This window comes from Morone saxatilis, unplaced genomic scaffold (assembly GCF_004916995.1).
Source record: "Morone saxatilis isolate NCDOM2014 unplaced genomic scaffold, NCSU_SB_2.0 Contig23, whole genome shotgun sequence".
Taxonomy (NCBI): Eukaryota; Metazoa; Chordata; class Actinopteri; family Moronidae; genus Morone; species Morone saxatilis.
The window spans coordinates 19,253,041-19,265,997 of NW_023339796.1; the positions used below are offsets into that span (position 1 = coordinate 19,253,041).

The following is a 12,957-nucleotide window of genomic DNA, read 5'->3' on the forward strand; positions in this document are numbered from 1 at the left end:
TTCATTAACATGTTATTTTTAAAATGAGCAAACTGGCCAGGTGTTTTTTAGGGCTGCCACCCCTCTAGCTCTGACCCTGCTTTTGTACAGTTAGCGTGCATAACACCTCCCTGTAATCAATTTGCCAAAGAAGAGACAAAACATATAGTTATATTGTGATGGTATCATTACTGTGAATTCTTTTGGCCACAATAATCATCAAATCAGATATCGTGACAGCCCTACTTTACAGAATTTACAAAAAAAATATGATCAGCTTATAAAACACTATTCATGGTTAAATATTAAATCACCCTTTGTGGCTTGTGACTTATAAAAACAGTGTATAGTTGGGGCCCCTTATCATGTTTCAGGTGAGTTGTTAGCAGTTCCACCAAAGAGACATTTCATTTCCTGTTTTAGATGGTTTCATTTAAAAACCAGTATGAGGTCCAAACAGGTAACACTATACTTCATAAAAAAAAACTAAGAACATGTGTCGCAGAAATGTCCTTGTTTCCTACCCCATTACTCAGCTCATGACCCCTGACATTGGGAACCACTGGACTAAACTACCAACCCGTATATAAAGTAGTTAAAACTAGTCACACCTCAATCAGCTACAACAGTAAAATGCTAATAATGCGTCGCTGCATCAGTATTAACAATCAATAATGTCATATCTTTGTACATTTTGTGGCTCTTTTTGTAATAGGCCTATTGAACTGTATTTATAATTGAATTCCAAGCTCTCCCAATTTGATGTTATTTGACTATTTTCTTTTGTGTAATCTATGTTGATTGTGGTGAAGCCAAACACAATAAAGTTTTTAACCTAACCTATATAATAATATATCAGTCACACAGGACATTTTTCGCAGAACCACTAGATTTACTTTAATACTTTAAGACATTTTTTTTTAAATAATACTTCTGTACTTTTACTTAAATCAAAGTTTGAATGCAGGACATTTACATGAAATACAGTATTTCTACACCGTTGTATTATTTTATTATTGAAACAGTCTCAGTTTAATACTGCTGCCTCTATGACCTACATAAGCACACAAGACCATCAGCGAGAATATTGGATATCTCTATATAGTTGTTCTTAATGCCTGCCACCTGGTGGGACTCCCCTTGAAATCAATGAAACGAGTTGAAACACGACCGTTTTTGTCCACAGGGGCCATCAGAATCAACAAAAAATAAACATTGTGATGGGCCTAAGTGTCACAGCAATATTAAAAAACCTAAACAAATGTGTAGATGAACATAAGGAAAGCAGATACTGCTACACAGAGCACAGGGGGTCACTAAATCGTTTGATAAGGATGAAAATGATGTGAATCAACACCTTTTCTTCAATTTGTCTCCCATCTGTAAAGTGAATATAATTAAAGGGGGGCTGAGAAATATTAGTTATACCTTATAATATAATACAATAACACATTACAAAAAACATCATCCCCTAAAATTGCCATAAAGCTGAGGCAACATCAGTCTCAACAATTATTCCTGCTTCTATAGATTTGGTTCTTTAACTTAACATTCAGAGTCAAAATACACACTCGAACTATTAAGACTTATTTTTTATTATTGGTTCAAACCATACAGAGGACCATATACAGCAGAAATTTAGACGTATGTGTAGTTACATGCAATAAAAATCAGTCTCTCCCAGTTGGTTCCCAGATATGGAACCAGTTACAGCTGACACAACGCCCTCAGATAAGATAATGCTACTGTATACGCTCAGAGGATGATGCATGGTGCACATATGTATGTGAAGTGGTTGCAACTGTGGAAAATATAGACATGTAAAGCTCATAATTCATAAAGAAAAAGTGTGGGAAGACAAAGATAAATATTTCTGTTCCCTCTGGAAGTTCTGCAAACGGACAATGCAAGTGAACAACATGCAGTGTGTGTCTGTGGTCAGATGGCTGCTCTGTCATCGTGCACTCATGCAGCAGTGTGCATACTGTGAAGAAATGAGGATTATGTCATTTACTTCCAACCATGAGGAACACAAGTTACTGATACACAACAATAAACAGAACATGTCTTTGTTTCCCATGCACTGACTCCTCCTGTGGCACCATATGCTTCACCTTGTGTTGCTGCTGTTCTGGTTTTACTACCAGTGGGTGACTCACTTAGACTTATGAAAGCTCTGATGGATGTCAGAACAACTTTACTCTGGGACAGAAGTCAATCTCAGTCAAAATAATTGTGCTTCTTAGGTGTCATTACAGTAAACGTTTGACACCACCAATGTTTACCCCTCTTTCACGGTTGTGTTTTATTGCCAGTGTCTGCAAATTAAGAACACATTTCTCATAAACCCTCCGTCATAAAGATGATCTTTGCATCTAGAGAGGATTAGCAACATCTTCCTGTTTCATGCCATAAAGCAATCACACAACATTTTTTATGACAAACAGAGTGAAATATAATGCCAATCAGAGGCTACAAGGGTCTCATTTACTGTAATTAAAGCATTAATTGCTCGAGTTCAATTAGGGAATTATTTATTGTTGGTAATTGCTGCATAACTTCTTGCCTTTAACACAAGCTTAAACATACCTCTGCCTCCTCACATGCAACCTGTGGGGTTCATTGAGATGCTGATGTCTGGATTGATGTACGAGTTGTCAGTAACCCCCCAGATATTTTAATGGAGGCAATGATGGTAATTATGAAGGTGCATCAAACTCATCAAACTGAAATGAAGACCAGTGGGTGAAATTACCTTCCCAGCAGGGAAACCAGACGCAATGTAAATCTGATTGTGGGTGCACAATGGGTGTGTGTTTGCTTTTATGCCCGATGAGAATGTCCATAAATCCTGATAAAACACCGCACAATACTATTTCATTTTGTCAAGCTTGCAATCACAAAAATGTCATCTTTTCAGGAACTGAGAAAAAAACACGTTTTGGTTTGTTAGAAATGTGTCATTCATCATTTTAAATGCAAACATGAAAGTCACCAAAACAGCAGGTAAGCAGATATGTTTGAGCAGTAGTTTCTTTCGTGGGCATACATGAAGTTGATTTACCAGTTGCATTTAGAGGAATTCTGAGTGGTTTTGTCATCCAGGTCCTTTTTAGCCACATTACCAGTGCGGCTTTCTGTCTGTCGGCTGGTCTGGTCTTTTACTATATCCTGACAGTAATACAAGAGACAGATAATCTAGGCTCAAATTAAAATTGTTTTTAATGCTAATTAGCATTTAGTTAACTGAGATTGTAAACATGATAAACATCAGCATGTTAGCATTGTTATTCTGGGCATGTTATCATGCTGATGTTAGTATTCGGGGCAAAGCACCACTGTGTCTTAATGACAGCCTCACACAGCCAAACATCTTAAAAATAATAATATGAAATAACTTTTTATATTGATATCATTTTTAAAGCGCTTTTCAAGGGACCCAAAGATGTTTTCCACATATGAAGGCTTACAAAACAAAACACAAGAAGAAGAAAAAAATAGTAGCAATGTTTGCCGGGATAACAGAATTGAACATATCTACTTGTGTTACAAGAAAATCTTTCTGTCTGAAATACTGAATGAGCACTACTTATATTTTCAAGGCCTCCTTAGGTCAAGGGCTTCTAATGTGCAAAACATAAATGGAGACATGTGTTAACCATCCATTATTACTCGATATACCTATTGATTCTGTGCCACCCATTCTCCACTGTCTCTTTTTTTACAGTAGATAAATAGTGCAGAGAAATATTTTGGCATGAACCAAACTGGCTGCTCTGAAGCAGTGTGTCTTTTGTCCACTCTCACTCATCAGAGAGAGGAAGGGCCAAAGAGAGTATGCATCTTCAAAAGAAATATGAGAGAACTGTGAGAGCTGTGAAAGTCAGAAAAGAGGTTTCAGGGACATTTTTTGCTGTTGAAATAAGAATAACAGCTTTTCATTGGCCAAAGACGAGACTATGTCAGACTTTTCACCTGATTTACTTCGTCAGTCCATTCGTGAAGCCACTGCATAACCCCACAGACATATGAGACTGTTTCATCAGACGGGTTTGTTCCATGCAGGTTCAGAGATGCAGCACCAAGGTTGCACATGTTTGAGTTCCCACAATAAGACGACTGACGTCATTATTTTGAATTAAACGATATTTCGCTTTCAGCGAGTAGTCAAGGACAGACATATTGACAAGGAATGAAGCAGCACCTCAATCAGGATGAGCATTAACTGCAGTAAAGACACACAAAAAAGCTTGTAATCAAAGCATTCTTCCTTCCTTTCTTCTCTTCTCAAGGGCATCAGGTGTTGAATTAAACAGTGGTAAGGTTGTGGTGTCAGGGGGCGCCTGGGTAGCTCACCTGGCAGGGCTGGTAGCACATGTACCAAGTCCTTGCTGCAGCAGCCCAGGAGTCAAATCTGATTTGTGGCCCTTTGCTGCGTGTCATCCCCTCTCTCTCTCTCTCTCTCTCTCTCTATAACAGTGCAGATACATTTTCAATTTCAGCAGGACTTTCCACAGCCTGAAGAAAAAAAGGGGCTTTAAAACAGGTTTAGATAGCATCCAAATGACAGGAGAAAATATGACCACACATTTTAAACCCATGTGTGTTCGCAGTCAAAGACTGTTTGCCCAGCGAAAATAGTCAGCTACTCAGTACACAGACAGAGAGGCAGAGAAAAAGGAAGCCGTCAAAGTCTGTGACGCTCTACTTTATGATGTATGGGCGTATTACGTTGGTCAACGCTGGCAACTTTCAGTAAAAACATCAGAGGATTAGCTGCTTCATGGTGTGTGTACTGAGGTGATCCGTACCTCTCCAGGGGCAAATAAATCTAAGAGGATCTTATAAGAAGATTAACAGGATAGGTAAGAATAAAAACATCATTCAGCTATGCAATATTATTTTATTTTTTGACTTTTCTCTTATCTTGTGAAGCACTCTTCAGCTCTCAAAAAGTTATTATAATAAAACAAGAAGAATAAAGTTTTAAATGAAAATCCTTTATGTTGATACTGCTCATGATTTCATGGATGTATGCAACCTGTGATAAGGAGGGGCAGCATGTTACAGTCTCCATGAATGCAGCATGACTCAGCCTGCAAATCATCACTGTCATGACCACATCATTCAGATTGGCAACATTAATCTGTGTCACACCATGATAACAAGCAGTAAAGCTACTGTATTAAACTGGCGTGAGGAGACAAAGACATGTCAGGGAGGCAGGAACCATTATTACCATAGTGGAAGAAGTATTCAGATGCTTTAAAGGTGATAGTACATCATACAAATACAGTGTTACAAGTAAAGAATAAGACGTACTTTATGGGGAAATTTATCTTTTTCACTAGACACACACAGGACTCACAGAAATGCATTTTTTTGGGATCAGTTGATTATAAAGATATGATGCATGGTTGCAGATTAAACCAACCAAAAAGTATATGAAGTTGTAAAAATTACTATCACCTCAACCAACCACAATATAAAGTAATACTGACATGCTAATGCATTAAAAATTATACAAAACTAGGGGCCATTGTGCATAATGAGTACTTTTGTACATGTTGTTGCCATTACTTTAGTACTTTTACTTAAGTACGTTTTTGAATTAGACCCTAACATATTACCTGCTCTCATAGTGGGGAACTGCTACTTCTAATTTTTTGTTTTAAATAAATGTAGGTTTCATTTGCTGACACAGAATGCTTCACTCTCAGGTTAAACACATTGTTACTGTGGGATAATAGTAAATATTATACTGAGCTGCGTAAGTTTAAGTGTGGAGGGAAGAACTTGGCTTTGCTGCCACCTGGTGGTCAAAAGGCTCCCAAGAACACATGCTGCTTCTTTCCTATTGGCTGATGAAATATGACGCAACGTGGGCAAACAAGGAAATGAAACCGATGTAGGTGAAGCTTTCGCTTTATGTGCCATGAGCCAGAGTTTACCACTTATCTGTCCTTTATGACATTATTCCTCAGAAATACACGACGTACTCGTACAGTGACAGTGTGCATTGGTAGTTTGAGTTGTGCTGACTGTGTTGTCCTGTCATAGATACAGGTATGGGTGACTTTCTGGTTTTGATTGGTGTCGGGTCCAGCTTCGCCTTCTCTGGGCTTTTCTATCACTTATATCAAGAAAAGAAGAAAGAGTTGAAAAAGCTGAAGGCAAGTATATCATTGTTCGAGTCTTGGTTAACGTAACTGTTGAAGTAAAGTATTAACACAGCTCTTGTTTAGTAATGGCTGAAAAATGCTTATCTAGATACCTTTTGTTTCATTTTAGGAAATACCCATTTTCAAGCCGGATCAACATTTGCTGAGAGTACTGAAAGCATCTCCCCACAAGAGACTTCAGTATGTTGCTGTAGAAGGTACGAACACGTCTTAACGTTGTTGTAAATGCAGTTTTGAATGGGCTCAGTCAGAGAGATCATTGTAGGAGGAATCACAGTTTCCTTCATACCTGTTTGAAGGGTTGGTCCAGGCGGATGGGGAGCCTCTGGCCAGCCAGTTTGTCCCACGATGCTTTGGTGTGATTCAGAAGATAGCAGTGGAGGAGCAGTGGAAGTACTGGAACTCCCTCAGCAAGACCTGGTACATTAGACTACAGAACAAAACCTCAAATGTCTCTTTATCAATCTCCTGGCCTGTTAATAACAGTTTGCCTTGACTTTGACTTCTCCAGGAATTCTCGGACAATGAACAGAAAAGAAACCAACAACGCAGTTCCTTTCAGTCTGGTCAGTCCTGGAGCCTACTTCACTGACTTGTATGTGAAGGTCCAAAACCCTCTGGAGGCCTCTGGGTGCTATCTCGAGAGGGTTTATCTCAAAGTAAGACGTGCTGAGGAGGGCTTAATTAATGTGGTGGTGCAGGGCATCAGCGGGGAGAAACCTGTGGCGATGGAGGAGAGCGAGGAGCTTCTGCGGGTGGGGAGCACCCTGACTGGTTTTGGTGAGGTGGTGCTGGAGGGGGGTCAGGTGATGAGGCTGCAGGCCCCGCAGGACGGCCGCAAGTATATCCTGGTACCCACTGACTACAGGAGCTTCTTGGACAGGCACGAGAGTACAGCCACCATGTGGAAGGCGCTCACAGCCATTACTGGCATCACAGGGGTTTCTCTTCTAGCCGGCGTCATTCGTGGCTTGATGGGAAAAAAGGATGACAGGTCAAAGTAGGCTGGGATACTGCAGGTGTAACCGCTTAAAAACCTGTGTCACTGCTTTTCGGGGTGTCCTAATGCCATTGACCATCCTGATGCTAAGATAACTAAGATATTTTCTGCTGTCAGGGGCAAAACAGCAAAAACAACATTGGACGAAATATATCAGAAAAATAGAAAGCACAACATTTTAGAAGACACAGACACAAACAAATGAACAAAACAGGAAACACAACATTTTAAAAAACTGGACAGGTAGCGACAGTTCTTTTCTTGGAATCAGACAGAACCCAAGTAAATTATGTATTTCCTAAATTGTTGTGTTTACTGAAATTTTATTGTTTGTTTTATTGTGTTTTCCAAAATGTTATTTTTTTGCATTGTTTAATCCAATGTTATACATTTTTGCACCTCTGGGCCACCATACCTAATGGACGACTTAAGAGTTTTATCCATTTGTCAAAAACTCTAGCATCCTGTAGAAGTTCTCTATAAATCCTCCACCTGATGATGTGAGCACATGCTGAGTGTGGTAGTTCAGTCTGATGAAGACAATCCTGAGAGGGTTTTCAGGCCTAAAAGAGTAATTAGGGGGGATGAATAGAGCCTTGCTACAAGATAAATTCCTTATATTTAAAATTTTCTCTGCAGTCATGGGCTATTAGTATTATTAGTAGTATGCAAGTGATGAAACTGAGAGGAACGTGCATTTAATGCAGATAATAGACATTGTAAGACTAATGTGTGTAAGATTCCAAAATTAAAAGCTGCTTTATCAAGGGAACATTTTATTTTTCTAATGAAATTGTATTTTTTTTATACAACAATGAAATCATTGAGTTACTTGCTGTGAACCAGATCGAGATTACTGTGATTTCATTGTCAGTCTCTAATCATCACGTCCAGACAGAGTTTGAGGGTGATTTGTACTGTATCAATTAAGAAGATAATCTTCTACCTCTTACATAATTAGCTTTTATTGTATTGTTTTATGCAGTTAATGTTGTTTTAGAAGGGAAAAAAGGGCACTAAACACTGTTGTATACAATCTTCTTTAAAAGGTGATGGTTTAGTCTTATTAAAGTGAGACATTTTGTGTCCTGGACAATAAAGTGATACCGATGATAATTCAACACACAGGGTCTTTCTTCTTTATTTGGATATTGACATTCATAGCACACAGCCCTTACATGACGTGGCACTATGTGATAAAATGTATGTCAGCTTGAACTGTACAGAGAAGATCCTGGTGCTGTAGAAGGTAAAACCAACCGCCTCAATCCTTTTATTCACACAACTGTTTTCAAGTTTTACACAGTCATCTTTGTCCTTTCTTAAGTGCTCCTCATCATTCCCCTTCCTCCTCTGAAGACTCCTCTGCCTCCTCCAACCACTGGATGAACTTCTGAAGCTGTTGGAGAAAAACATAACATCAGGGCAAGACAGTTGCAGGTGGACAAGTTGAACAGTTACAGTACATGACTAAAAGAATAAAAACTAAATATTCAAGTAAAATGAGACATTTGTAATTTATTCACATGTATATATTAATATATAAGTATTATAAATCTATTAAGGGAGTTTTGCTAGACAGGTCAGAGTGAACCGTGAAACACTCCTCTTTGCAAAACAAGATTAAAGTTGGTACCAATCACTGTTTAACTTGTTTGACTGCGTTTATTTTATTTCCTTGTAAATCTGGTTTGATCTTCTATACAGTTTTACTTTATTAGTGGAAGACCTTTGTAAAAAACGATTGATATTAATATGCAGCCACAGTAGTTAAACAGTAGTGATGATTGCCATAAGCAATGCACTTTTTTTCTGAGAATTCAAATTATGAATGAATAATAAAATTAAATAATTAGATAAGCCCAGTTTACTGAACTCCCCTCTTCACCCTCTACTTTCTTGTTTTTGTTTTACCACATCCCCCAAACTTCACCTCTTAATAGTATATTTGTGAAACTGAAGCCTTATGTCCTGTGTGACCCAGCTCACCCTGTACTGTACCCAGGGTTTTTACCATACTGGCCTAAAAAGGGCAAATAATAGCATATATATTATTCATAGGTAAGTTTTCATTATTGTTTACCTGAATACAGGAATCGTTATGTTTTTTTTACCTTAGAATGAGCCATTTATATCCACAGATGCAGGTACACACTAGACCTTAGACTAAGACATTTTAGGACCTTAACTTTAGATGATTGGATTTTAGACTGTTTTAAAGCCCCATGGCCACCGTGTACCTACCCCCTGGTTCTTGCGGAGCTGTCTGCTCTTGTCGGTGGTGGCTCCCTGTGAGAACCAGCGCATTATCATCTCCTCCTCCAGGATCTCCAGCTGGTACATGTTCATCAAGACCTGGATGGAAAAACACCCACAACATCTTCAGCACCAGGTAACCATCCAGACTCGATGAATGCTAATTAATCTGCAGAATCACACGGTTCCTACATGGTGACAAAATCTTTCCCCTTCGACTTCAACCTTTATATGACTCAGCAGATTACTGAGTGTACATGGTAATGTTTATTGACCCTGACCTTGAACATAGCAGCCCAGTGACTCTCCTGCTCCAGGAAGTGTTCCTCAAAGGCAGACAGACAGTCTAGATAGTCCTGTGCTCTCTTCACATAGTTCTTAAACACCGGCGCCCATTTCTTCAGTAACTGAGAGGAGGACAATAAGTTAAAAAAACACAAGTGAGGATATTTCCTCCAATCACATTTACACTTGAATGTGCTGTAAAAAACCCAACATATTTACAGGTAGGAGCAGAGCAACGTATTGTGATGCAGTAAGCTGTGGGCCCTGCTGCTGGAGAGGGTACTCCAGCACCACTCTGGTCAAAATCTGCATCACCTCCTTCAGACTGATATTGTAGGCGTACCTAAAGAGAAAGAGTGTGTCAAACTGCATGTGCAAAAACAATCATGCTGACAGAGAGCTACACAACTGCAGGCCATTTTAGGCTCCTCCTTACTTGAGAGAGTTGATCTCGAGCACCAGATTGTCACAGCTGATGTTTTCCTCCAAACCTCTCTGCAGAGTCCCCAGCACCTCCATCTGAAACACTACACATAAACACACCAAAGAACAAGAGTCAGGACGGAGGACGTACATATCCCTTGTGTTTCCTTAAAAGAACTGCCATCATTTGGTAGTAATATAGGTAAAACAGACAGGTTTAGTAAGGTGTCTTGAGCTTAAAAGGAAAAGTTGATTTTCAGAGAAAAGACCCATTTAAATCCTAGTTAATATTAATTATTCATTCATTTATTATGGGAAACACTTTCCTCCATATATATTGAATGGTGCCTTACTGCATGTACTGCTGACCTGATGTGCACTGACTGAAAGACACATTGAATTTCCTGATGTTCTGTCTGAAATTCACCTGTCAACATCCCATTAAAATGAAGCAGAATTGATGTTGTGAGAGGATTCAGATTAATCAGAGAATGGCTATGATCACTGGTTTTGTTGTTGGTACTCTGTCTCTTTGGCCAGTAGGGGGCAGTCATATGGTTCCATAGACAGGTGAAACGAACAATTCTCACCTTTGACATCGTCCATCTCGGGGGAGGGGATCACTGGATCGTCTGGACCGTCAGGCTCGCTGTCCTCGCTTTCACTCTCAGGATCAGGGTTCAACACCAAACCTGTTGCACAACAAAGAAAAGCCAGGCTGCTGGGACATGGACTACAGCATCTGGGGGAATGCCAGTTTTACGGACTTCACAAAGAACTTAACAAGCAGGCCAAGTTGCTATACCCCAGAGACACTGCGACAGCTCTTCATCCTCTGTGTCATCCAGACTGGTGGCCTTCCAGATGTAGCCCTTTCCCTCTGCTCCGACCTCTGCTGGGTTGAATACTGGAGGACAGAAGAAAACACAGCTCATTGCCAGAAACATTTAAGCAATCGGTTCATTCCTGTATCAGTCAGTACAAAGTCAATACACACCTTTTAGTTTGGTTTTGTCTTTACTGTGACCAACCTCGGCATCGTCACTCAGGAATTCATCATCATCCTCTTCCTCCTCCTCCTCTGGATGGTGCATGGACACTACAGTGCCCTCGGGAAGAGAGACGTTTGGTCCAATCACCACCTTATAAAAAGGTTCACAGCAAAATCAAGTGATCAGAGAGAGACAGTGATAGATTTCACCAAATGTTTGCTAATGTCGTTGTTCACAATGGACTGGTAAAGAATCAGCTCGACACACAGAAACAGTGGTTAATAATTTATATATAAAAAGCTCTTTCTCCTACAGAGTAAAGTGCAAATGCATTGTCAAAAATAGCAGCACTCATCGTCAATCAGTGATGTTTTCAAATGTTAATCTTGCTTGTGCAATGTTGGACTGGAGTTAAAGTAGAAGTTGACACACGTAAAGGAACAGTGCGTAAGATTTAGTGGCATCTAGTGACGTAGTTGCGGAATACAACCCCCTCGCCTCACCCTCCCGTTCCAAACTACGGTGGCCACGAAAAACATGAAAGGCCCCATTTGGAGTCAGTGTTTGGTCTGTTTGTTCTGGGCGTCTTTACAAACATGGCGGGAGTTGAAATGTCAGTTGAAAAGTAAGAGATGAAAGCAGTTGGATTGTCAGTGGTGAAATTATTTGAAATGGGAGACACCAAGTGTATGAATTATTTTTTTGACTTTCAATTCAACAATAAATGATGATAATAGATGCACTGCTTACATTATATGCAAGGACACACTGTTTATGCAGCTTCACGCCTTCTTTGACCTCAGCCTTGTCGCAGACCACAGACTGGTGGATCACCACATTGCTGGCAATGTGAACATTATTCCAGATGTAGGCATGGTCCAGGTTTACATTGTCACCTGTTGCAACAAAAATGGGACTGTTAACACCATTTTAATACATATTTATAGATAATCTACTTTCAAACACACGCACAAACGTGTCAGTTTTGGACAGTGCTGATCAGGGAGCTCACCTATGGTGCAATTGTTGCCGATGACGCTGTTAGAAATGTAACAGTTAGCGCCGATGCTAGTGTCGTAGCCAATGAGAATGTTCTCCTCCATCTGGCTGCCGTGGCCCAGGCTGACTCCAGACCCCCGATAGACGTTGTGGCGAGAATACGTGCAGCTCCGTCCCTCCTGGTCAATGAAGTTGGCCTCGGGGGTGAGTGGGTAGACCCACCGCCGCACGAGGTCCGACGACACCGAATCGTACATGAGCAGGTTGGACACTCGGACACCGTAGCCATCCTTGGTGACGTGCATGTGTATCTGGTTGCCCAGAATCTAAAGAGAAACAAAGTCAATTATGGCTTAGGTTGCACTAAATGGCATTTGCGGCAAAACTTGATCCAGATTTAAATAAAAATAATAACGCTTTACCTCTTCATTGACCAACATCCCTCTGACAAAGTCATTCCTAGTTTGGTAGTCAAAATTATCAGTGAAGAGCTCAGCAACCTGAAAAAGGAGAAAACCCTTGTTAACCTTAATCAGACATGGGTGAGTTCAGTAGCTCCTGCATCTGTTTAGAAACTAACCTGTGGGGAGCAGATACTGATGTGACAGTCCAGGAGGTCGTGTCGGATTTCAAACTCGTCACTTACGCTGTGGAAAATGTTCTGCAAAACAAACAGGAGCGACTGTCATTCATCAACTCAAAGCCTGAGTAAGTTAGAGTCCCGCTTCACTCCAAAATATGTTTTTCTTCTTGTTCCTACAGTTGGATGTTTGATCTTCACTGTGCAGAATGATGTATGTGCAGAGTTTGACACTAGAAGGATGTTTTCACTTTCATCTGC

General features: G+C 40.0%; 2 protein-coding genes across 2 annotated transcripts in view; one reads left to right on the forward strand and one right to left on the reverse strand.

Annotated features, from left to right (window-relative positions):
- Positions 1-5,877: 5,877 nt before the first annotated feature.
- On the forward strand, positions 5,878-8,370 carry LOC118334885 (mitochondrial ubiquitin ligase activator of nfkb 1-A). The gene is made up of 4 exons (XM_035670972.1): positions 5,878-6,152; positions 6,271-6,358; positions 6,461-6,581; positions 6,673-8,370. Exons 1-4 carry the CDS (start codon positions 6,048-6,050, stop codon positions 7,163-7,165), a joined length of 807 nt encoding a protein of 268 aa, XP_035526865.1. The 5' UTR covers positions 5,878-6,047; the 3' UTR covers positions 7,166-8,370.
- A 36-nt stretch (positions 8,371-8,406) lies between these two features.
- The window catches only part of eif2b5 (eukaryotic translation initiation factor 2B, subunit 5 epsilon), a 5,885-nt gene continuing 1,334 nt past the window's right edge, over positions 8,407-12,957 (reverse strand). The window contains exons 5-16 of the mRNA XM_035670971.1: positions 12,697-12,777; positions 12,539-12,616; positions 12,130-12,442; positions 11,868-12,013; positions 11,123-11,267; positions 10,931-11,032; positions 10,716-10,817; positions 10,139-10,229; positions 9,922-10,045; positions 9,699-9,824; positions 9,406-9,516; positions 8,407-8,560 (exon numbers count right to left, since the gene is read on the reverse strand). Coding sequence (XP_035526864.1) covers positions 8,498-8,560; positions 9,406-9,516; positions 9,699-9,824; positions 9,922-10,045; positions 10,139-10,229; positions 10,716-10,817; positions 10,931-11,032; positions 11,123-11,267; positions 11,868-12,013; positions 12,130-12,442; positions 12,539-12,616; positions 12,697-12,777 — 1,482 coding nt within the window. The 3' untranslated portion in view covers positions 8,407-8,497. The remainder of the gene's footprint in view (positions 8,561-9,405; positions 9,517-9,698; positions 9,825-9,921; positions 10,046-10,138; positions 10,230-10,715; positions 10,818-10,930; positions 11,033-11,122; positions 11,268-11,867; positions 12,014-12,129; positions 12,443-12,538; positions 12,617-12,696; positions 12,778-12,957) is intronic.